The sequence below is a fragment of the Brassica napus genome, chromosome C5, assembly GCF_020379485.1.
Source record: "Brassica napus cultivar Da-Ae chromosome C5, Da-Ae, whole genome shotgun sequence".
In the NCBI taxonomy this organism is placed as follows: Eukaryota; Viridiplantae; Streptophyta; class Magnoliopsida; order Brassicales; family Brassicaceae; genus Brassica; species Brassica napus.
This window is the reverse complement of record NC_063448.1, coordinates 6,422,490-6,443,824: the sequence shown is the minus strand read 5'-3', so window position 1 is coordinate 6,443,824 and position 21,335 is coordinate 6,422,490. Positions and strand designations below refer to the sequence as shown.

The window sequence follows — 21,335 nt, the reverse complement described above, 5'->3', positions numbered from 1 at the left end:
GACTCAGTTAAGGCCTGGCGATAATGTTGCTCTTAAGAACCAGTGGTGGTTAGGTTCTTAATTTTCTCTTAAAAAGTTTCTCTCTCTCTCTTTTATTTATAGTAAGAGATTAAAAAGTTGTACTTTTTATTGACGAGAAAAGACAGAAAAACAGAGATAGGCAGAAACAGAGAAGAGAGAGACGAACAGAGGATTTTTTTCAAAGATCCTCTTCTTCCTCTGTTCTTCACCTTCTTCCTCTTCTGGTTAGTTTCCTTGATTTGCAACAAGAACGTTTTTAAAATGGGTATTTAAATTATTGTTTCCTCTCTATTTCACGTTATGCTATGATTTGAGTTTTGATTGAAAACAATGCTTAACTATGTGTGTTTCAAGATTTTCTTACCTTTCACGGTTCAAATTTCAAATGCTGCAAATTTTGGTGTTTGATGTCAAATATTATTTAAACCATCTGCTAATTAAAAGAAATATAAATCTTGATTTGAGTTTTTTTTGTTTTTTGTTTTTTTTTGTGAAGGTCTTGAAGATACATGAATCAACATCCTATTGTTATGAACGTTGATGCACTCTCTTATGTCTTCATAAGCTCTTACAGGTGACCTCTCTCTCAAATATTATAGAAGGTAAAAAGATTCAATCAGTCAAAAGATCATATGTATTTGTTTGGTTTCATTTCCTTATGTCTTGATTGTTTTGAAACAGGTTTTTTTTTTTATTTGTTGCAGCTATTATTAGCTGATGAATGTAGTAGAAACCCTTCCAAAAAAAAAATGGGTGGCTGCGTTTCTTCACAGAGAAAACTCAGCAACAAGCTTCAACAGAAGAAGCATAACAAACATGGCGGCAGATCTTCCCAATGCAGGTCCAGAATCTCGGCTTCGATGCCAGATGTTCCTATGAAACGCATGAGCAATGCGAGCGTCAGGGATTTTGTTCATCTTGATTTCGAAAAAGGTGCAGCCAAGATGATGTGTAAGAGAGCTGAAATGTCTAATGCTAACTTCCATATGACACAGCTTCAATGGAACTGCAGCAGCCAAATCGATGGAAACCGTAAGAAACATCTTTAAAACAAAAAAAACCTCTTAAGATCTTGAATTATATTTCTATTGATTCTGATTAGTTTTATTTCATTTACAGGAATGTCAAATGAGGAAGCTTGGTATGATTCCTTTAGTTACATTGACTCTGATTCTGATGATGGATCAAATAGTAGTGTTTTCGAAGGTAAACATCAAAGCTTTTGATAAAATCTATGACATTAATATTAGTTTGTGAATTATTAACATTTATATTATTTTTTTGCAGATGCAAATGCTTCTGCAATGGGACAGGTGATTCAGTATGAAGAATTCTACGGAAGTTACCTGACAATAGATGGAAACAAAGCAGAAACATTCTCAAGCAAGAATGAAGTTAGCATAAAGAGAAACCAAGTGGCTGATGAGTCTCATCATGAAACTTACAAGACTACTACTTGTGAAGATCATCAAGATCACAGGAAGACATCATCAAAAGTTGTTATGGTCTCTGTCCGAAGAACTTCTATTGATAGCAAATCAGCATCATCTGACTTCTGTAAGAAAAAAAAAAAGAACTAAAGTCTCTTTTATAAGTTTAAATGTTTTTTGAACGTTTCTTATGTCTTTTAAACTGTGTAACAGCTTCAGCTTCAGGTGAGAAGCTCCTGTACCGACCAAAAGCCGGTTCTGTAATTCAACGTTCTTTGGGAGAGAAGCTGACAAATCAAGGAAGCTGGTTAGAACTTTCTCCGTCGAGTTTTAAGCTCCGTGGATTGAACTTCTTCAGGTTAGGATTCAAGAAAGTAGACAAACAGCTTTTTTTTTTTTATCAATCTAAATGTATTGTTTATATCATTTGCAGAGACAAACAAAAGAGTCCAGCACCAGATTGTAGTCCTTACACACCAATTGGAGTCGATCTTTTCGCGTGTCCTAAGAAGATAAACCACATTGCTCAGCACATTGAGCTCCCTAGTTTGAAACCTGCATCATCAGGAATCTGTGATGTCCCCAATCTCTTGATAGTGAACATCCAGCTTCCAATGTATCAAACCTCCATGTTTGGTGACTATGATGGTGAAGGACTTAGCTTAGTTTTATACTTCAAACTGAATGAGAATTATGACAAAGAAATCTCATCTCACTTTCAAGAAACTATCAAGGTATTATAATGATGGATTCAGTCTTCTTTTTTTTTTTTGTTTATGTAAAGAGAGGTTCTAAAGATTTATTTTGATTCTTTTGCAGAGGTTTATGGATGATGAGATGGAGAAGGTCAAAGGATTCACAAGAGAATCAACAGTTCCATTCAGAGAGAGGTTGAAGATCATGGCCGGTTTGGTTAATCCTGAGGATCTTCAGCTATGTTCTACTGAGAGAAAACTCATCACAGCTTACAATGATAGACCGGTTCTTTCTCGTCCACAACATGATTTCTTTAGGGTTAGATTGCAGATCTTTCTTTTAGTTTTCAGTAGATTTCATTTATCAGGTCTTTGTACTAATGTTATGTGTTGATCATTTGGACACAGGGACCAAACTACTTTGAGATTGATCTAGACATACACAGGTTCAGTTACATTTCAAGGAAAGGACTCGAATCTTTCAGGGATAGGATCAAGAATGGGATCCTTGATCTTGGTTTAACCATTCAGGTACTTGGAATAATCTCCCAAAGCTTTTGGTTGGTAGTTCTTTTTGTTTTTTGTTTTTTGTTTTTGGAGTGCTGCTTAAGTAAAAACATTTTTGTTCTTTTTCTGACATAGGCGCAAACACCAGAGGAACTTCCAGAGCAAGTACTGTGTTGTGTCAGGCTGAACAAGATTGATTTCGTGAATCACGGACAGATTCCAACGCTTTTAACTAACAAACAATCATGAGTTTCAAAAGAGAAAATGATTACTCAATCAATCAAATCAATGGAGGAAGCAAGGAGACAAAAGCATAAACAGAGAACCTTTTCATGTATTTGTATGGAAAAGACAAAAAGCAAAAAAAGAAAAGAAAATCAATGTCTTTTTGTGAAAACCATAGAAACAAAGATTTGCTCAGAAATTTATAATTCTTATGAAAGAAAACTATTTTTGCACAGTGAAACAAAGCAAAGACTTGGAGAAACCAACAAAATAAAGCAAAGTTTGGGTCAATAATGTAATACCATAAAATAAACAAACGAAATATTACAACAGATAAATTCATACACATAATGTTATAACCTATCCTCTGAAACAATAACACAGAGTTACAACACAATCCCCTCCCTGTAGTATTCTTCCTCATGTACAAATGAATTCACATAAGTCAACAGACATCTTAAAAACCTACAAAGCTTTAAGGTTTACAACCCCTTCTGATGAACTCTTTCCTTTCCTGTAAACTGCTAGATTTCTCTCAGACAAGTGTATATATATAGTTTAGTTACCTGTTCAACTTCAACCAAAAGATTCCATCAAAGTTGAAAGCTTTGTCAAGAGAAAAAGGATCAGAGTGGAATTTGAGTTGATAGAGAGAGAGTTTTCTTCTCTTAAATTATTTGCTCTTCTTTCAGCCTTAGACGCGCAACCGGCTGCTGCTGCTGATTTAAGTTAGCCAAACGATTTTCTGGCCTTAACTGTGCCGCAGCTGCAGCTGCAGCGGCATGGCTGCTTGATTTAGATGCAGGAAGGTCATGGTTATGTTTCCCTTCATATGTTGTTACTACAGCTTTTGGATCTGTTGCTGCTCTCTCCACATGTTTCCTCACTCCACATCCCTGTGTTGTGCACTTGTAGTAACTCCTGTAGATAAAAAAAAAAAAGAGATCATTAACAAGAACGTCTCAAGAAATAAACTAATGTTTTTTGTGTATTTACCTCGGATAAGGATTCCCTTTGACAACCTTCTGTCCATATTTACGCCACCTGTATCCATCATCTAATAGATCAACTTCACTTGTCGTTTGGACAATGATTCTAGGCTCTGTCACAGTTCTATGTGAAGCAGCAGCAGCAGCAGCTGGTTCTGAAACTCGAACTTCTGTACTTCTGCACATTCCAAATATCTCTCTCATCAGAAACCAAATTATCAATCAATCATCAAAGGTTATAACTCTATACCTTCTCTTGGCATCAGGCTCGTCTTCAGCTTTCTTCCTCACACCAGTTTCTCCATTACCAACTTCTTCACTGTCACTTGCCTCAGACATTTGCTCTGTCGTAGCTTGACTTGCTGCTGCTTCATGTTGTTCCCTCGTAGTTTTGTTATTAACCGAACTCCCATTTAGATTAGCTGTGCTATCTCTGTTGCCTCGCCTAGTGTTTTGAGGAGGTTCATGATTGTGCTGACCTTTGTAGATGATCTCCGTTACTTGTCCATCGAGAGATCTCTCAACCTTTTTCTTGACAGGACACCCTGGATTCGTGCACTTGTAATAGCTTCGAGGGAACTCGCTGCCTTTAACTTGCTTTTGTCCGTACTTTCTCCAGTTATAGCCATCATCAGCTGGTTTGTCAACATTTAGAGGCTGCTGTGACCTGTGCTCGATGATGGTTGTATCCGAGGTTTTTCTTGGAGCTGAAGAATCAGGAGCTGTGGTGGGGTTCTGAGGTTGAACAGATGAAACCTGAGAGGAAGGAGGGTACTCGGTTTGTGGTTGCATATTAGCATTGGCTTGAACAGCTTGTGCTGTGACTTGTGCTAGAGCTTGCTGATGTGTCATTCCATATGATCCCTGCACAATTGTTGCATTTTCCGGTTATAATATATGTCAGGTAAATACAAAGTCAAGACAAAGGAGAAGCAGAGAAATAGAAAACAGCCAGTTGCTAAAAGAGAATAAGCACAGGCGCAACCATTTACAGATTCTACCAGAATCAAAGCATATCATCAGGTGATAAAGACATTAGGAGTTTTATGATATATAAACCTAGAGAGCAAGCCCAAATCTTGATGAGAGTGTTTGATCCACAAGTACCTTTCTTTCTTTCTTTCTTTGAAAGTTCATATACCTTTTCAACACAACTATAATCTGATTTCTCCAATTTTGACCTATCTTGAATGTTTTATCTCCCAACCAAATTTGTGATCTGTCGGAAATGGAATCTACCTAGATTTTTGCTAACAAAAAAAAATGGTTCTTTAATCATGAGCAGAGCCAACCAAGCAAGCAAAAAAACAAGAAACAGCTCAATACAGAAAGCCCTAAACTTTCAATTTCCATAAATAGATTTTTAAACTTTTAACTCCCAAATTAAAAAAAAAAAGAAGATAGAGAAACTTTGATCTTAAAACCTGAAGGGGAGAGAAAAGACCCAAGAAGCTCGGTGAATCCAGCCGCATCGCCGGACTCAGCCCTGGCGTTACGGCGAACATCGTCGACGGAGACTGCGAAATCATCAAACCGGTGGGTCTGCTCTGCTTGAATCTCGGGTCAACATCACCACCGCTCGAGCTGTTATTACCCCCTTCTTCACTAGCTGCGGAAGATGCAGCTGCTGGAGAAGGCATGACTCCGGAAAGGAGCTGGGAGAAAGACCTAAACTCATCGGAATCGGGGAACATGTTCGAGACCAGAGTCATCGGACCAGGGCTGAATCCAACTCCGCCGCTGAAGAACATCTCACTAAAGGGCCGTGGAGGGAGAGATAAGGTCGGTCGCGACGGAGGTCCGGTGGACTTGTTGGAAGTCGACGGACGTTCTTCTTTCTCCGACATCGTAAAAAGAGAGAGAACACAACAACCCAATAATGAAAACAAAATATCCTTTTTGTATATATCTGTCTGTGTGAATCCGTCTCGTGTTTCACTTCGCTTTTTTTTTTTTGCCGTCTTTATTTTAGTTTTTTTAATGGAGATTTCTAGTTTTTAATCTATTTTATGTTCCATCAAAACAGATCTGGAAACATAAAGAGATTAAAAGCTTTTGTCTTCTCGCAAGTATGAGTCCGATTGGTAATGGCTATAATTTTAAAATTTTTGCTGTAGAAAAAAATCTGTAAATTTTTTATTCTGGCTTTAAATTTTATTGCTGTAGAATTTTATGAAAGCACTAAAAATTTGCTTTGGATATTTGGCTCTGCAGAGCACTTGTACAGCTGTAGGTTATTTCTGGAGCTGTGGTTTCAAAAAAAAATTTAAAGCTTGATTGTTCTGAATTTGGTGCTTTAGAAATAAATAAGGCTGTGGAGAGCACCTACAGCAACTACCAATCACCCCCTATATTAAAGTCTACGATGCATATATGTAAAAGAATCTCTATACGTTTGGAAATGTTTTAAATGGGGTGTATTAAATCTGAAATAATTTGGTGTGATTTTTGTTAAATAACTCTAGAATCCCATATAAAATGATGAGATTTAGATTTTTATTTTATAACTAAAAAACTCCTTTCATGCACTCTAGAAAAATTTAAATCACTTTAAAATTTCTAACTTAAATTTTGTTCAATAACAGTGGATTCCAGAGTGTTTTATAAGCTGACATTTCAAAATATTTTTTTAAATCAATGTTTGAATAACAATGAATTTGTCATTTTAATACAAATCAGCTCAAACTTCAAATTGAATACACCCCCCCCCTTACGGTATATATTGTATGATTTGTATTTGGTTAAGGATACATAGTTTGTTAAAAATTAAAATTAAAATAAATGTATATTTCAGTATTTTCATAAGAAACTAAAGTTTTTACATTTTTTATTAGATTTTAAATCGGATATAAAATTTTGATATGAAACTTTTACGTGTCATGGTCAATAAAACTGGAAGTAAAAGTAATAATTTGAGAAAAAAAAATTAAAATAAATATTAGAGTATTAACCTCAACGAGAAGAAAACAAAAATTGTACCAGACTGATATCTATTTATTCGATTTCAGTTTAGGTCTTACCCTTTTTTACAGAAGCGTCGGTCTTGTAATTGTACGATAAACCTGGAGTGAAGAAGAGGCAAGAGGGACAAGGCCACAGCTACTCCATGTTGTTTGAAACGAGTCCATAGATGACAGCTGACATTCTGTTTTCAAGGCCCATTTTATATGTTAATGGGCTGTCAAATAAAAGCCTATTCATACATATTGATTCTCTAGAGATAAGTTATACACACATATTAATACCATATGATTACGAGATTAATAGATAAACTACATGTTAAAATAAAATGTTACGTAATTATCTGAAAAATATTATATACATAGGATATCTACTATGATGTTTTCCACTTTTGCAGGCTAGGTTCGTGGATCTACCCCATAGATTGAATAAGCTCGTTGAACAAAGAGAAAAAATGTTGTAAATACCTATAGTAGTAGCTGTCTTGAACTGTAACATTGCCTGATTTCTTTTTGAACTAGCCTGGTTCAAGCTCTTCGAAGCATCCAGTTCTACATTTGATACTATGGGTGGGAAGACTTCAGACAAATAAAGAACATTTGTAACAAATTTAGTGCGTACAACACTTTCTTATTCATTTTTGTTGTCATCCCTTACGTGCAATAACTAAACATGTACTCCATGCAGCTACTTGTTCACATCTTAAAGCGTTTTGGAGTCCCTTCAGAAAGATTAGATCTCAAAATCAGAAGCATACAAAATCTTGATGATATTGTTTACTGACATTAGCCAGAAGAAGATGATGTCTCTACTTCAGAAGATACCCCAACTGAAGAAAGAACTCTTGAACAAATAGCAGCAGAAACAATAATTGCCATGTCTTCAGCTTGCCTAGATAGAGAGATTGAAGTTGTTACTTCATCAGAAACAATCATCATTCACTGGTTTGCAGAAACAGTAGATACTCTCAGAGAGAATTAATCTGGACCAAAAGCTCGCTTCTATCTTGAGGAATCAAGCGTGTTTTATCGAGGAGATAGATTACTTCGAGTCAATGACCCTCGCCATTAGTCCCTGAAGACCTCAAATTGGAGGAAACCTCAGGAACCACAACGATTGTCCCGAGCCACCAAAGACCAAGAAGAGGAAACGCTAGAAAAGGCAAACAGCAGAGACGAGACTTCCAAAGAGACATTCTCCCTGGACTTGTGTCTCTTTCTAAACAAGAAGTAACAGAAGACGTTCAGATGTTTGATGGGTTCATGAGAGCAACGGGAAGCTCCTTGACTCCAACCTGTTCAAGAGGCAGACCAAGAGGAAGACCGAGACGGTGGTCTATTACCCGGTTCCTGCTCCTTGTCCCTCGTTGGGGTAACATGACAAGAGGGCCGAGGAGACAACGTTGTCCTTCAACTGTAACTACTACAAGTAACCAACATTCACCATCCCAAACTCCTTTCATGTGATAATTGGGAATAATTGTACAGTAAAACTTCTATAAATTTATATTCAGAACTATGATAGTAAAATATTAATTTACAGAGTCATCAATTTGGAATAAATTTCTCTTTCAAACATACACTCACAATAGCTACAAATATCTGAGATCCTCTGTTTTGGTCTTAGAAACAGAAACATGCTTTTCCAGGAATTTTACCGGTACTACGGACGATTCCTGCTTTCTCCTTCACCTTGAGCTCTCCGGTCTGTCTTTCTTTCTCTGCCTGAGCTCTCGCCCCGGCTGCAATCTGTTCGATGTATTCCATGTCATCTCTAAATCTCTGCAAACCTCTCTTCCTCCTCTGTTCTTGTTCGCTCTGTTGTTCACGCACCAAACGGTTAGAGAGAAAAAACTTCTCAAAATATCATGATCATGAGACTAGATTAAAGAAAAAGGCAAATCGTATAATCAACCTCAGATTTGTCCAGCTTCTTTCTAGCTTTGTCCCTCTTCTTGGCTTCCCACAAATCAATCTTTCTGTTTAACTTCTCGTACCTGCTTGTGTAATACATTATGTTAATGTAATAACAACTCATATATAAATTCATTCTTGTGTGTGTACTGAGACTTACCTTTCTTTGATCTTACCTAGTTCAGCTTTTTCCCAACCATCTGCTGTAGCGTCATCTTTTCGACTAGTATGGCCTGAGCTCTGCGTTTTGACTCCCATAGGTGGAAGCCGCAGAGGCGGAGGCGGTAGAGGAGGAGGAGGGGGTGGTGGTGGTGGAGCATGACGTTCTGATCGTGTCCTGGCTGATGGTTGTTTCCGCACTGGAGCTGGCGGTTCAGAAACCCGCGGTTTTCTTTGTCTCTCACGTTTCTCCCTTGAATCCCTACTTCGTCTGGTGTGGTCTCCATTTAACTCTGGTTCCTTAAGTGAAAGTTGTCCTATATCATCAACAGAAGCATAACATGTAAATTTATATTTTTAACATCCAATCAAATATTTTCAGTTGAATAACAATGTTTTAAGTTGTTCTGTAATGTTACCTGAGAATCTTCTTGATAAGCTTCTTGGTTCTTCAAAAGGCGACTCTCTTCTACTCTTGCTCCTTGACAAGGAAGCTCCACGTTCGAGACCAGTCTGTTTTATTTAAACTCAAATTACTAGAAAAATGGTAACTCTAATTAACTATAGCAAAAAGTCTTGGTTAGAAACCCTTACATGATAACTCTCTAGCCAAGTTTCTTCAAAAGTGGTTATGGCATAAGCAGTGGCTGCAACTGCAGCTGCGTGGTCCATCTCGCTGATCGGGTCATAGCCTTGGTCGCTCATTTGCCTCATGAACTGCTTTTGTAACCAGCTTGAAGGCTTCTTCTTATCTACCAGCACACATAATATTATGATATAAGCCCTAAGTTAAAAAATTAATCACGCATCAAAAATTAGTCTAACAAGAACAACATAACAAAAGTTTGTCGCACCTTCTTTGAATGAAACAGACCTCCTTGCTGGCACTTTCTTCTCTCTAGTGGAGCTACCAACCTCAACAGTTTTGCCCTGGGAAGTTGGATGCCTCCTCCTGAGATAATATAACAAAATCGCTTACACCAATATATGTATGTTTGTGTAGTTGAATGAAAAGATGAATTTCGATATTTAGTGATTTACCTTGTTTGCTTGATCAAGCTATCCATATTCAATCTAAAATATGGTGGGAGAACTTGAGGGAGTTTGGTTAGATAGATTTGTTCGAGGGTTTTGGGTTTTTTAAGGGTTTTTTGAGATTATTGCTTTGCATGCAAGTTTCATATTTGGATCATAAAGCTGTGTAGGTAAAGTAAAGAACACTTTTTTTATTCTTTTCCCCTCTCTGGCTTTTTGGTTCTTTGCTTTCTCAAAAAGGACAGTGAAAAGAACAAAACAGATTCCTTTATATTCAACTTTCCAAATAGTGGATAAATTGAAGGAATCGTTTACATGCAGAAAACACATCAACTACAAACAAGGAAAATGAATCTTAAGAGCCAGAAAAAAGGCGAGATTCCTATATGTATATGAACGAGATATGCATAAGCATAACTAAACAATGACGCCTGTGTCATAAAGTTCCAGGATCTTATGTGCACTGTTCGTCTTCACGTCTTATTTGAACGCGTACTATTTTCTGATTTCTTTGTTTTTTAAGTCTTCATTATATATAAATCAGTATCATGTAATTACAAGTTGTTGCATGAGTTGCACAACAACAAAAAAAAAAAAAAACAAGTTGTTGCATGAAAGTAGGGCATGAATAAAAGAAACTCCACTGGACCATTGCAATGGAGAGCAACAAGCTCGCTTGGCTAACATTCAGCACATTGATTCGCTGATCTTTTCTTATGAATAAAAACTACTGAGAAGAACATTTGTAGCCAAGATCGGATTGACGTTATATAGTGTTGTAGACCGTGATGGAAGGTGATCAGTTATATCCTCAACAACAACACCATCCATCACTATTTTCTGATTATATCAAAAAAAAATTCTATTGATTTATCTATTTCATTTTTAATTTTAACAAACAATTAATATTATTAACTTTCAACAGTTGAATAATGATAAAATTAAATACTTCAATTAATATTATTAACTTTAAACATCTTCTATGCGTATAAGAACACCATTAGCCCTAAAAGGTTAATCTAGATTCTTAATGATTTTTTAGTAATTAATAATAGTTAAGAGGTTGTACTTAAGAGACACTTAATTTGTTAGGTCCAATGGAGTTTTTATTTTTGGGTTCTTAAGAAAAAAAAATATTAAACTAAAATATTTTTAAAGATAAAATTTATTTATTAAATATAAATTTGGGCTGAAGCACAGGTTAACACTGATCAACGAAGGGAGAGGCAAGTACAGGCCCGACCTACATTAGAAACTATAGGACGCTGGTGTTTTATAGATGGTTCGTGGAAAGAGAATGAACTATTTTCGGAACAATGATGGTATAGTACCTTACCAGGTTTTGATGGTTTATTAGGAGCAAAGAATATAAGGGCGTGTTTGTCACCTCTTCATTCGGAGGTGGAGGCATTGATTTGGGCAATGGAATGTATGAAGAATCTAAGACAGTTTTAGGTTACGTTTGCAACGAATTGTTTTCAATTGGTGAAGATGGTTTCGGAACCAGAAGAATTGCCAGCATTTGAAACCTATCTGGAAGATATCAAGCTTTTACGAAGAAGCTTCTTCAACTCAGACATCATCCATGTTCCCCGAACGGAGAACCAAAGGGCGGATAGCTTGGCACGTAGTGCTAGGAAACAACCGTCTTTCGTCGTTCATATGGATGCGGAGTTGCCGATTTGGTTTACAGAGTCAATATGAGTCTGTGAATGTCTTGCTGTCAAAAAAAATATATATAACATATTAAAATAAAACATTTTAAACATTAATTATTAAAAAGAACATTAAAACTAAGATTAGTAAAATAAACGAGAATCATTTGAAAGAAACATACAAGCTTAGTTGTTGTCCTGATCACGTCCGAATTTACGCCATACATGTTCAACCAAATCAGCTTTGAGTTGTTCATGCATGTGTTTATCACGAATTCTAGTTCGAACACCCATCATATTGCCGATATTTGTAGGGATATCAGTAGAGAATGTGAGATCGACATGTGAACTTCCGGTGTCTTCTCCTTGTTGGAACTCTGAAACATCATATTGAGTGTATCCATCTCGTTCGTCTTCTACTATCATGTTATGAAATATGATACATGCTCTAATTATCTTCCCAATTTTTCGTTTATCCCAAAAAGTGCTGGATTTTTAACAATGACAAAGCAAGCTTGCAAGACTCCAAAAGCACGCTCGACATTTTTTCGGACAGCTTCTTGGTGTTGAGCAAATAAAACCGCTTTTGGCCCTTGTGGTATTGAAATTGATCGGATAAAAGTTGCTCATTTCGGATAAATACCGTCGGTGAGATAGTAAGTCATATGATACTCTCTTCCATTGACAGAGAAGGTGACTTGCAGAGCTTGACCTTTTATTATGTCATCAAAAACAGGTGAGCGATCAAGAACATTGATATCATTTAAGGTACCTGGAGGTCCAAAAAACGCATGTCATATCTATAGATCATACGATGCAACCGCCTCTAAAACGATTGTGGTTTTTTCCGAACCACGTGTATATTGAACTTTCCAAGAGGTGGGACAATTCTTCCACTCCCAATGCATACAATCGATGCTTCCTATCATTCCAGGGAATCCACGATGCTCACCAATATCAAGGAGACGTTGAAGATCAGCCGGTGTTGGTCTTCTTAGGTACTCCTCGCCGGATAAATATATTATGCTTTCCACAAAATGTTCCACACATGACCGTGTAATAGTTTCACCGAGTCGGAGGTATTCGTCAACAGCATCAGCCGCAGTCCCATATGCCAAGACACAAATGGCTGATGTACACTTCTGAAGTGGAGAGAGACTAAGCCTTCCGAGAGCATCCGTCTTTTGTTGAAAGAATTCAACTTCATTGGAGAGTCGTTCAACAATATGCATAAACAACGGCCTGTTCATTCTAAATCATCGCCGGAACATATTTGCGGGATACGTTGGAGTTTCACTGAAATAATCATTCCATAAACGAATATGCCCTTCTTCACGATTCTTTCGATATAAGCTCGCTTTTTTTGTTTCTTTGCTTTTTCTTGATGACCATAATTTATGGTAATATTCTCGAAAGTTTGATCAAATTGTTGATCCAAATATTGATCAAATTGTTGGTCAACATATTGATCAAATGCATCATCAAAACTTTGATCATCCAATGCATCAAACGGATTTTGAGAAGAAGATGCCATATGGAAAGGAAAAACTTATTTTTTAAAAATGTTTGGAACAAGAGAATAGAGGAAAGAATTGTGGGGAATGTTTTAATTGATCTAATGTTTTATTTGATCAAATGTTTCTCGAATCCAAACTGAGAATAAAGAGTTGTGTTTGTTGAGAGAGGAAGAAGAGATGAAGAGTTGTGTTCTCAAAAATAAAAATTTTGCCTTAATTTATAGAAGAAAACCAATAATACAAACATAGAAGACAAATTATTAAACATGTCTACATAAGTCTTGTGACCTGACATAGCATCCGTGACACAATAACACAAAGAGAAAACATACAAACATACATGTCTTGTGACCTGACTATAAACATTCGTGACACTAGAACACAAAGAACACAAAGACAAAACACAAACACACATGACCTGTGACACAACACCACAGTCCATGACCTCCTCTCTCAACTTCTTCTCTTCCTCTTCTTACCATCAACCTTAGAGGATTGTCCTTCTTCTAGCTTGATTCCCGACTTCATGGCTTTGAAATTCTCCTCTCTCAGCTTCTTCTCTTCCTCATGCATCCTTTGCAGCAGCCTTCTGAACTCAGGTTCAAGGTCATCTTTCGATTCCCCCACCCTAGTCAAATAGCCCACATTTCTCATGTATTCTTCGCTTGATAACTCCACCATATCAGCTTCTTCTTCATCTGATATCTCCACTACTTCTACTTCACTTGGTGTGACATCCGCAACATCATCATCCGTGTCTTCTTGTGGAAGAGGTTGTGGTATCATACCTCTCGCTGAGAGACAACAAACAATCGACTTTCTTGCTTCCATTGCTGGTCGTGTGTGACTTGTTCCCCTGAAAAACCAAAAAAACAAAACAGAAACGCATTAGAACATTGATCACAAAGACTGATAACAAAAACGCAAGATTGATAACATTGATCAGAAATACTACTTATAACACACATGAACTACTTATATTACACATCAACTACTTATATAACACATCAAGACAAAGAAGATTACATTGACAACATTTCGGTTATCTGTTTGTTCTTAAGCACCACTTTTAATTCAGTAAGTGGCTCTTTTTTTGCAATCAAACTGTCAAGCAGCTTCTTGTTGCTAAGCTTATCCTTGAAAGCTAAGTCCTTGGTCCTCATCTCCCACATATCCTTAAACCCTTGCGGAATCTTCACTTCTTCTCCCACTGGCCTTTTAGTCTTCGCCTTTGCAGCCTTAACACCAATAAGCCTATCCATTGCTTCATCATCCCCATTAACACTGTGCATAGATGCTGATGACTGAAAAGATTGTTCTTCCCCCACGCTCTTTCTTTTCGAACCTGAGCTATGTTGACTACTTCTTTGAGTCCCACACCATTTCAGATCATTCCTAAGCTCCCTCCACGCATGTTCCAATGAGAACTTCACCTTGTAATCGTTGAAGAATATCTCATGTGCAGCCTTCAAAACGTCATCTTCATTCTGGTCACTGGTCCTCTGTTTTGTTGCAGCTTCAAATGACCCCACAAACTTGCAGACACCTTCATTTATCTTCCCCCACCTTTTCTTACAGTGGGTCTGCTCTCTTGAAGCCAAACCAACCACCTTGGGACTTGCGTTATAGTAAGTCGTAATCTTCTTCCAAAAGGTTTCTGCCTTTTGCTAATTTCCAACGAGTGGATCCTTAGAGGTGTTCAACCATGCACTGATGAGGACCATGTCTTCAGCTGTTGACCACTTGCACCTTTGCTTACGGTCCTTACCAGTTTGTGCACTTGAAGCAGATCCTCCAACGTATGGAGAAGGTGAAAAACTCAGAAACTGAGTTCGGTATTCATTGTTAGAGAGTTGACTGTTTAGTAAGTTTAAAAAGCTAGAGGACTGGCTTTGATTAGGAATCATACCGAGAAGAAGAAGTTGAGTAGAAAGATGAAGGAGATGATAAGAAAGAGAAGGAGGAAAGTGTGTTTATAGATGGCAGAGAATGAAGAGAGGATGCATTCATGACAACCAACAAACAAAAACGTGTTGACATTTATCTATTACTTTCATCACATTAAGCGTTAATCAATTGTAGCTATCCATCACTTCTATTAATCACACAACCATACCCTAACTCTAACCAACTCATTAATTACAGTCGGTTCTATTCTAACCACAACCTAAATCAATTCTAGTAAGGAGAACCAGTTAAGAGTAACACTAACCTTATTTTGCAGTGAACTCCTGAGCTAGATGAACCTTTGCTCAATGAACTTTGATCCTTCTATCTGACAACAGAAAGCCATAAACAAAAAAATGATTCAGACCATAATCCAACAAAAAGACATAATCAAAAGCGAAAACAAATCAAAGAACAGACACAGAGTAAGGATTGAAACATAGCAAATCAACTTTGATCCATCCGTATTAATTGAAACAAAATTAAAACCCAAGAACAAACATAACATATCCAGAGATCAAACACATCAAAATTTTGATTTCAGGTGAAACAAACAGAAACAACAAACTACAATAATCAATCACATGTATATTGAAACAACAAAACAACCAGTTTACCTTTCGATTTGAGGTGAGAGCTTCGATTTGAGTCACTGAGGAAAAGCTTCGAGGAGAAGAACCACCGAGAGACAGAACCAACAAACTACATAGAAAAACAACATATCAGACCTAATCGAACACATGCATAGTCAAGAACACAACAAACGCTTACCTTTCGATTTCGAAAGAGCCACCGAGAGAGAGCTCTGTCGCCTCCAGGAGAACCACCGAGGGAGAGGTCGCCGACAAGAGCCACCGAAGGAGACGTCGCCGATGAGAGATACCGACGAAGACGTCGCTGATGAGAGACACCGAAGGAGACGAAATCACCTTTCGTCGAGAGAGATGATCGAGAAAGAGAGAGAGAGAGATGATCGAGAGAGACGCGTAACTGATTGCTTCGTCCTCTCATTTGTTGACACCTGCACTAAGAGGCGGGCCTTCGGCACCTCCACAAGAAGTGAGTTTTGGACTTATGTGTTTTGTTAATTGTTTTTTAATTGGGTTTGGGGGAAAGGGTTAGGCTAAGAGTCAGCGATAATGCTGCTTTAAGATGCCAAAATCCTTTTGATTGGTGTCAGCATCCTTATAGTACATGGCACTACATGCAGATCATAACAAAAATACTGTGTATATCTATAACTTGTTGGGTGATCTACTGAAGAAAACAAATTTATAAAAGCAAAATTAAAACTCTATAGTTAAATCAATTTCTTTAACTAGGCCAAACCATATATTTGTCGCATGATTCTAACACAATCTTTTCTATAGGTTTATCTGTTTTTTTAAATTAAATGAATAAACCGTTAACATTATAAAATTTCAATGATTAAACAGTAATAAAATTAAAAATTAAGTCGTGGGAAGAAAATCAACGATAAATAATTTAAAACGGAGAAACTAATGGTTTTTAAAAATAGCTTAAAATTCCAATCCACCCAACACAGAGAACGCTAAAAACGTCGCCGTATTAAATAGTGTTTAAATCCTCTTCCTCTGTGGCGGGAATCAAATCATTTCTCTCTTAAACTCGCATTTATCGCCATGATTCTCAATTTCTCTATCTTCACCCTCTTCCTCTCTATCTTCACCTCCTCAGCCAACGCCGAGGCGACCCTCTCCGTTTCCCCCAACACTCTGAAACGATCTGGCGATAACGTCACCATCCAATGGTCCGACGTGGACTCTCCTTCCGATCTCGACTGGCTAGGCATCTACTCGCCGCGGGACTCTCCTCACGACCACTTCATCGGCTACAAATTCCTCAACGCTTCGCCGACTTCCAAATCCGGTTACGGATCGATCACCCTCCCCCTCACCAATCTCCGATCGGATTACACCTTCCGGATCTTCCGGTGGACGCAGTCGGAGATCGACACGAAGCACTTGGATCACGATCAGAATCCTTTGCCTGGAACGAAGCATCTTTTGGCTGAGTCGGAGAAGGTGACTTTTGGATCGGCGGTGGATAAGGCGGAGCAGATCCATTTGGCGTTCGAGAATAAGCCTAACAGGATGCAGGTTACGTTCGTTGCCGGGGATGGTGACGAACGGTTTGTGAGATACGGAGAGACTAAGGATTTGTTGGGAAACTCCGCGGCGGCGCGTGGGATTAGGTATGATAGAGAGCAGATGTGCAATGCTCCGGCTAATTCCAGCATCGGCTGGAGAGATCCCGGTTGGATTTTTCATACCGTTTTGAAGAATTTGAATCCGGCCGTTAGGAACTACTATCAGGTAAACAAATCAGATAAGAGATAGAGATCAATCTATTTACTTCGCGAATTGATTTAAGTTGGAAACATATCATCCATAATCGATCTGACCTTAAAGTTGGTTTCCAACATTCTAATTTTTTTTTTTGACAACTCATTCTAAAATTAATGGTCAAAGAACCATCATCTCGAAAGAAAGCATTTTAGTTAGATGAAATTTTAGGTACTATATAAAAAAGATGAATCAATTTGCTTATCATCAGTTCATTTAGAATTGAAATTCCATTGAAATTAATCAGATGAACGGAAAAATAAATGAGCAATTTCTTCAAAAAAAAAACATTGGAAATAAATATTTTGGAATTTTCCATATGAAATGAGAGGAATGTAGTAGTTCAATATATTACTAACTTGAAAAAAATATTAATTTAATTCAATATAAAATTCGAGTTATAACTTGAAAAAATATTAATTTAATTGATCCAATCATGTGTTTTTATTTTATTGGTGTGTTGCTTATATATTGCGCCATGTGAATCAGATTGGGAGTGAAGCAAAGGGATGGAGCGAGATCTACAGCTTCATATCTCGAGACATGTACGCACAAGAAACCAGAGCTTTCATATTTGGAGATATGGGTTGCGCTACACCTTACAAAACCTTCATCCGCACGCAACAAGAGAGTAAATCAACCGTGAAGTGGATCCTACGCGACATCGAAGCTCTTGGTGACAAGCCATCTTTTATTTCGCATATTGGAGATATAAGCTACGCTCGTGGCTACTCGTGGGTGTGGGATGAGTTCTTTGCTCAGATCGAGCCTATTGCCTCCAAAGTTCCTTACCATGTGTGCATTGGTAACCACGAGTATGATTTCCCCGCTCAGCCTTGGAAGCCTGATTGGGCAGCTTCTATTTATGGAAACGACGGTGGTGGTGAGTGTGGCGTGCCGTATAGTTTGAAGTTCAACATGCCTGGGAACTCAACAGAACTCACGGGAACCAACGCTCCTGTGACAAGGAATCTATATTACTCATATGATGCCGGGTCGGTCCATTTCCTTTCCATATCTACCGAGACGAACTTCCTTGAAGGAGGGACTCAGTACGAGTACATAAAGCGAGATCTCGAGTCTGTGAACAGGGACAAGACTCCTTTTGTTGTTGTCCAAGGGCACAGACCGATGTACACCACGAGCAACGAGGTTAGAGACACAACGATTAGACAAAAGATGTTGGAGCATTTAGAACCGCTCTTCGTTAAGAACGAAGTCACGCTTGCTATATGGGGACATGTTCATAGATACGAAAGGTTCTGTCCGATAAGCAACAACACTTGTGGGAAACTGTGGAAAGGAAGCCCGGTTCACCTTGTGGTCGGTATGGGTGGTCAAGATTGGCAATCGGTTTGGGCGGTTAGACCGAACCATCCGGATCTTCCTATATTCCCTCAGCCTGAAGAGTCAATGTACCGCACGGGTGAGTTTGGGTACACTCGTCTAGTCGCAAACAAAGACAAGCTCACTGTTTCGTTTGTGGGTAACCACGATGGAGAAGTTCACGATACTGTTGAGATGTTAGCGACTGGTGAAGTAATCAGCGGGAGCAAAGACGATGCTAAAAGCTCAAATACTGCGGCCGCTCCTGCGCCTGTGGAAGTAACCAGTGGGAGTAAAGACGATACTGAAAACCCAAACGTTCAGACCGTTCCTGCATCTGCGACATTTGTGGGAAAATCTGAAGCTAACGATGGATCATGGTTTATTAAAGGAGCAGGGTTGATGGTTATGGGTGTGGTGTTAGGTTTCATTGCTGGGTATTTTACGGGGGTGAAGAAAGGATCTTCAGCTCGTAACCGTTGGATCCCAGTCAAGAGCGAGGAGATATGATATTAAACAAGCGAATCTATTTAGGGAGCACGTTTTGTGTATAGTATCTTCTTCCCCACGGTAAGAAAGCATAAGTTTTAGTACATTATAATAATACTGATTCTTGTAAGTTTGAAGAGTTGTCCGAGAATCACTCTACGATGTTACAGCCTGAAAGGCCTTTTTGGTGTAAATATAGAGTTCATCATTTTATTTGATTTTGGATATAGAACAAATAACATATTCTTATACTATTATTTTCTATTAGCATTTAAAAAACTTTTGTTTCATTTTTACTACATTTTAAATCACTGAATTGTCGTGCTACAAAACTTCTTTATAGATCATTGAATTGCTGAATAATGTCCAAACGAGGTTTATGTTCGATTTTAGTTTAGTTTTCTTCTTATGGTTAAAGAATATTATATCAGTGATTGGATTATATTTTTATTCTTAACTTGGATCAATCTGCTCTGGTTTTATTCTTAACTTGGTAGACGAGTTTACATCAGTTATTTTTTCAAAAATAAAAATTATATCAAAATTTATGATTTTTATGATCTATAAATCGATATTACTCTCATTTCATTTGGATAGAGAAAAAACTATTTTTATGATAATCAACTATTTAAATTGTTTTAAATAATATTAATTAGTGTTAGTATTATTTAAAAAAATAAGATAGAAAAAATGTTATTTTAGTTTTAAGTTAATTACAATCAAATTATTAATTTGTAATTATTGTATTGTAAATGATAAATATATGAATTAAAATAGTGGGGGTGGAGTGTTGAATTTTTTTAAACAAACCATTGTAGAAGTTAAAAATGAAATAAGTATTGAATGAATTAGGTGGAAGAAAATGAAGATGATGTGAAATGTTAAAAATGAAAAAAAAAGTGTTAAAAATGAAATGAGTGTTGAAACCATTGTACATGGTTTAAATATTCTAGAGTTGATTACATAATGGACCACATTTTGAGTTTTATTAGCATTCAGAGACTCTTCCCGCTTGTAGAACACATTCACGAAGACCAAAAGAGCTTTTGGACTAATTTGCCCTTGATGAGATAAACCGGAAAAATGGACAATTTTTGAGTTTAGTCTGACTTTAACGTATTCTTTCTTAGTCTCCAACCACTTACAAGTTTTTTTTTGTTTCCCTCAACAGATTTTATTTATTATTGTCTTGTATTATGGTAACTAAATTTGATATATAATATACATAGTAAATTATAATTTTTTTCTTCTATGTTTTGAGATCAATATGTATATATTTATTTTGATATTTTAATTTTTTCAAAACTGAATTAAGTGGACATAGTATTATGGACAATGTGTTGTGGACGGTACCATTTGAACACATTCATATTTTTATTTTTATAAAATTTAAAAATGAATTAAGTGGACACAATATCATGGATAATGTGTTGTGGACGGTGCAATTTGAAAGAATGAATTATGGATGGCGTATATGTGGAAGTGTACGTTGTGGTTCGTATAGATGATGACCATGGTCTACTAAAACAACTAACCATTTACAAAATAACATTGGAAAGAAAGACAAACTAATATAGTTCATTTAAAAGAGAAGAACAACAGATAATCTTATAGGACAACATCGCTCACAACAACTTAACACTCATGAAATAGTTTTTGATACAACAAAACATAGATTGATGAAGTTGTTCCTAGTTTAGGTGTGTGGACAAGGGAAGTGTGGACAGGGGAGTTGGGGATGACGATTGTGGACAAGAGATGTATGTACGTGGATGCGTTCGACAAAGGCATGGATGGGAGGACTATGGAGGGCATGTCTGTGGAGTTGAGCAGAATATTTGAAGACCCGTACATGTCCAATGTTCATATGATTTGATATTTTTGCTGTTTTTTTTTTGTTTCTTTAGTAATGGCAAAATCGTAATTGTGGTCATCTTCTTCTTCCAAATTGTTTTACTTCGTCTGTAACACTTTCATGGCCGACCATAGAATATTGTCACAATAAATAAAAAAATCACGTTGTTCATGTTGTTTTTGAGTTAAATTGATAGATCTATTTGGTTACATTCGATTTTAAGAACTAAATCTGGAAAAATAAAC

General features: G+C 37.2%; 4 protein-coding genes and 1 long non-coding RNA gene across 11 annotated transcripts; 2 read left to right on the top strand and 3 right to left on the bottom strand.

Moving 5' to 3' along the window:
• Nucleotides 1-100: 100 nt before the first annotated feature.
• Nucleotides 101-3,100, top strand: LOC106377453. 7 transcript variants are annotated; one of them, XM_013817693.3, is made up of 10 exons: nucleotides 101-245; nucleotides 518-623; nucleotides 726-1,053; nucleotides 1,141-1,227; nucleotides 1,309-1,578; nucleotides 1,671-1,809; nucleotides 1,885-2,185; nucleotides 2,271-2,465; nucleotides 2,555-2,677; nucleotides 2,789-3,100. In XM_013817693.3, exons 3-10 carry the CDS (start codon nucleotides 771-773, stop codon nucleotides 2,900-2,902), a joined length of 1,512 nt encoding a protein of 503 aa, XP_013673147.2. In that variant the 5' UTR covers nucleotides 101-245; nucleotides 518-623; nucleotides 726-770; the 3' UTR covers nucleotides 2,903-3,100. The 7 variants fall into 7 exon arrangements, with proteins under 7 accessions (XP_013673147.2, XP_013673146.2, XP_022559064.2 ...); XM_013817692.3 differs by having other exon boundaries at nucleotides 103-245; nucleotides 518-595; nucleotides 1,665-1,809; XM_022703343.2 differs by having other exon boundaries at nucleotides 103-245; nucleotides 703-1,053; nucleotides 1,665-1,809.
• A 446-nt stretch (nucleotides 3,101-3,546) lies between these two features.
• Nucleotides 3,547-5,714, bottom strand: LOC106377456 (probable WRKY transcription factor 4). Its single transcript, NM_001316266.1, is given in 4 exon segments — nucleotides 3,547-3,799; nucleotides 3,875-4,045; nucleotides 4,118-4,731; nucleotides 5,292-5,714. Coding segments are annotated over 4 exon segments (1,461 nt in total).
• Nucleotides 5,715-8,310: 2,596 nt separating this feature from the next.
• LOC106377460 (remorin 1.4-like) lies at nucleotides 8,311-10,084 on the bottom strand. The gene is made up of 7 exons (XM_048758045.1): nucleotides 9,942-10,084; nucleotides 9,755-9,852; nucleotides 9,495-9,652; nucleotides 9,320-9,413; nucleotides 8,902-9,217; nucleotides 8,743-8,824; nucleotides 8,311-8,645 (listed from the first exon to the last, which is right to left on the bottom strand). The coding sequence occupies exons 1-7, from the start codon at nucleotides 9,965-9,967 to the stop codon at nucleotides 8,451-8,453; spliced, it is 969 nt and encodes a 322-aa protein (XP_048614002.1). The 5' UTR covers nucleotides 9,968-10,084; the 3' UTR covers nucleotides 8,311-8,450.
• Nucleotides 10,085-13,342: 3,258 nt separating this feature from the next.
• LOC125587471 lies at nucleotides 13,343-16,625 on the bottom strand. The gene is made up of 4 exons (XR_007323761.1): nucleotides 15,826-16,625; nucleotides 15,672-15,756; nucleotides 15,320-15,382; nucleotides 13,343-13,963 (listed from the first exon to the last, which is right to left on the bottom strand). It is a non-coding gene; the product is annotated as an uncharacterized LOC125587471 (long non-coding RNA).
• A 15-nt stretch (nucleotides 16,626-16,640) lies between these two features.
• Nucleotides 16,641-21,293, top strand: LOC106395702 (probable inactive purple acid phosphatase 2). Its single transcript, XM_013836086.3, has 2 exons — nucleotides 16,641-17,390; nucleotides 17,910-21,293. Exons 1-2 carry the CDS (start codon nucleotides 16,698-16,700, stop codon nucleotides 19,254-19,256), a joined length of 2,040 nt encoding a protein of 679 aa, XP_013691540.2. The 5' UTR covers nucleotides 16,641-16,697; the 3' UTR covers nucleotides 19,257-21,293.
• The last annotated feature ends 42 nt before the right edge of the window (nucleotides 21,294-21,335 follow it).

What these genes read in the sequence shown, in the direction of transcription:
- LOC106377453 (XM_013817692.3), top strand. Translation starts at nt 771, where the DNA reads ATGGGTGGCTGCGTTTCTTCACAGAGAAAACTCAGCAACAAGCTTCAA. An exon ending in AAATAGTAGTGTTTTCGAAG is followed by an intron (nt 1,228 to 1,308) that starts GTAAACATCAAA and finishes ATTTTTTTGCAG; the next exon opens with ATGCAAATGCTTCTGCAATG. An exon ending in CACAACATGATTTCTTTAGG is followed by an intron (nt 2,466 to 2,554) that starts GTTAGATTGCAG and finishes ATTTGGACACAG; the next exon opens with GGACCAAACTACTTTGAGAT.
- LOC106377460 (XM_048758045.1), bottom strand. Translation starts at nt 9,967, where the DNA reads ATGGATAGCTTGATCAAGCAAACAAG. An exon ending in GTCTGTTTCATTCAAAGAAG is followed by an intron (nt 9,653 to 9,754) that starts GTGCGACAAACT and finishes GTGTGCTGGTAG; the next exon opens with ATAAGAAGAAGCCTTCAAGC. An exon ending in CTTGGCTAGAGAGTTATCAT is followed by an intron (nt 9,414 to 9,494) that starts GTAAGGGTTTCT and finishes TAAATAAAACAG; the next exon opens with ACTGGTCTCGAACGTGGAGC.
- LOC106395702 (XM_013836086.3), top strand. Translation starts at nt 16,698, where the DNA reads ATGATTCTCAATTTCTCTATCTTCACCCTCTTCCTCTCTATCTTCACC. An exon ending in CCGTTAGGAACTACTATCAG is followed by an intron (nt 17,391 to 17,909) that starts GTAAACAAATCA and finishes CATGTGAATCAG; the next exon opens with ATTGGGAGTGAAGCAAAGGG.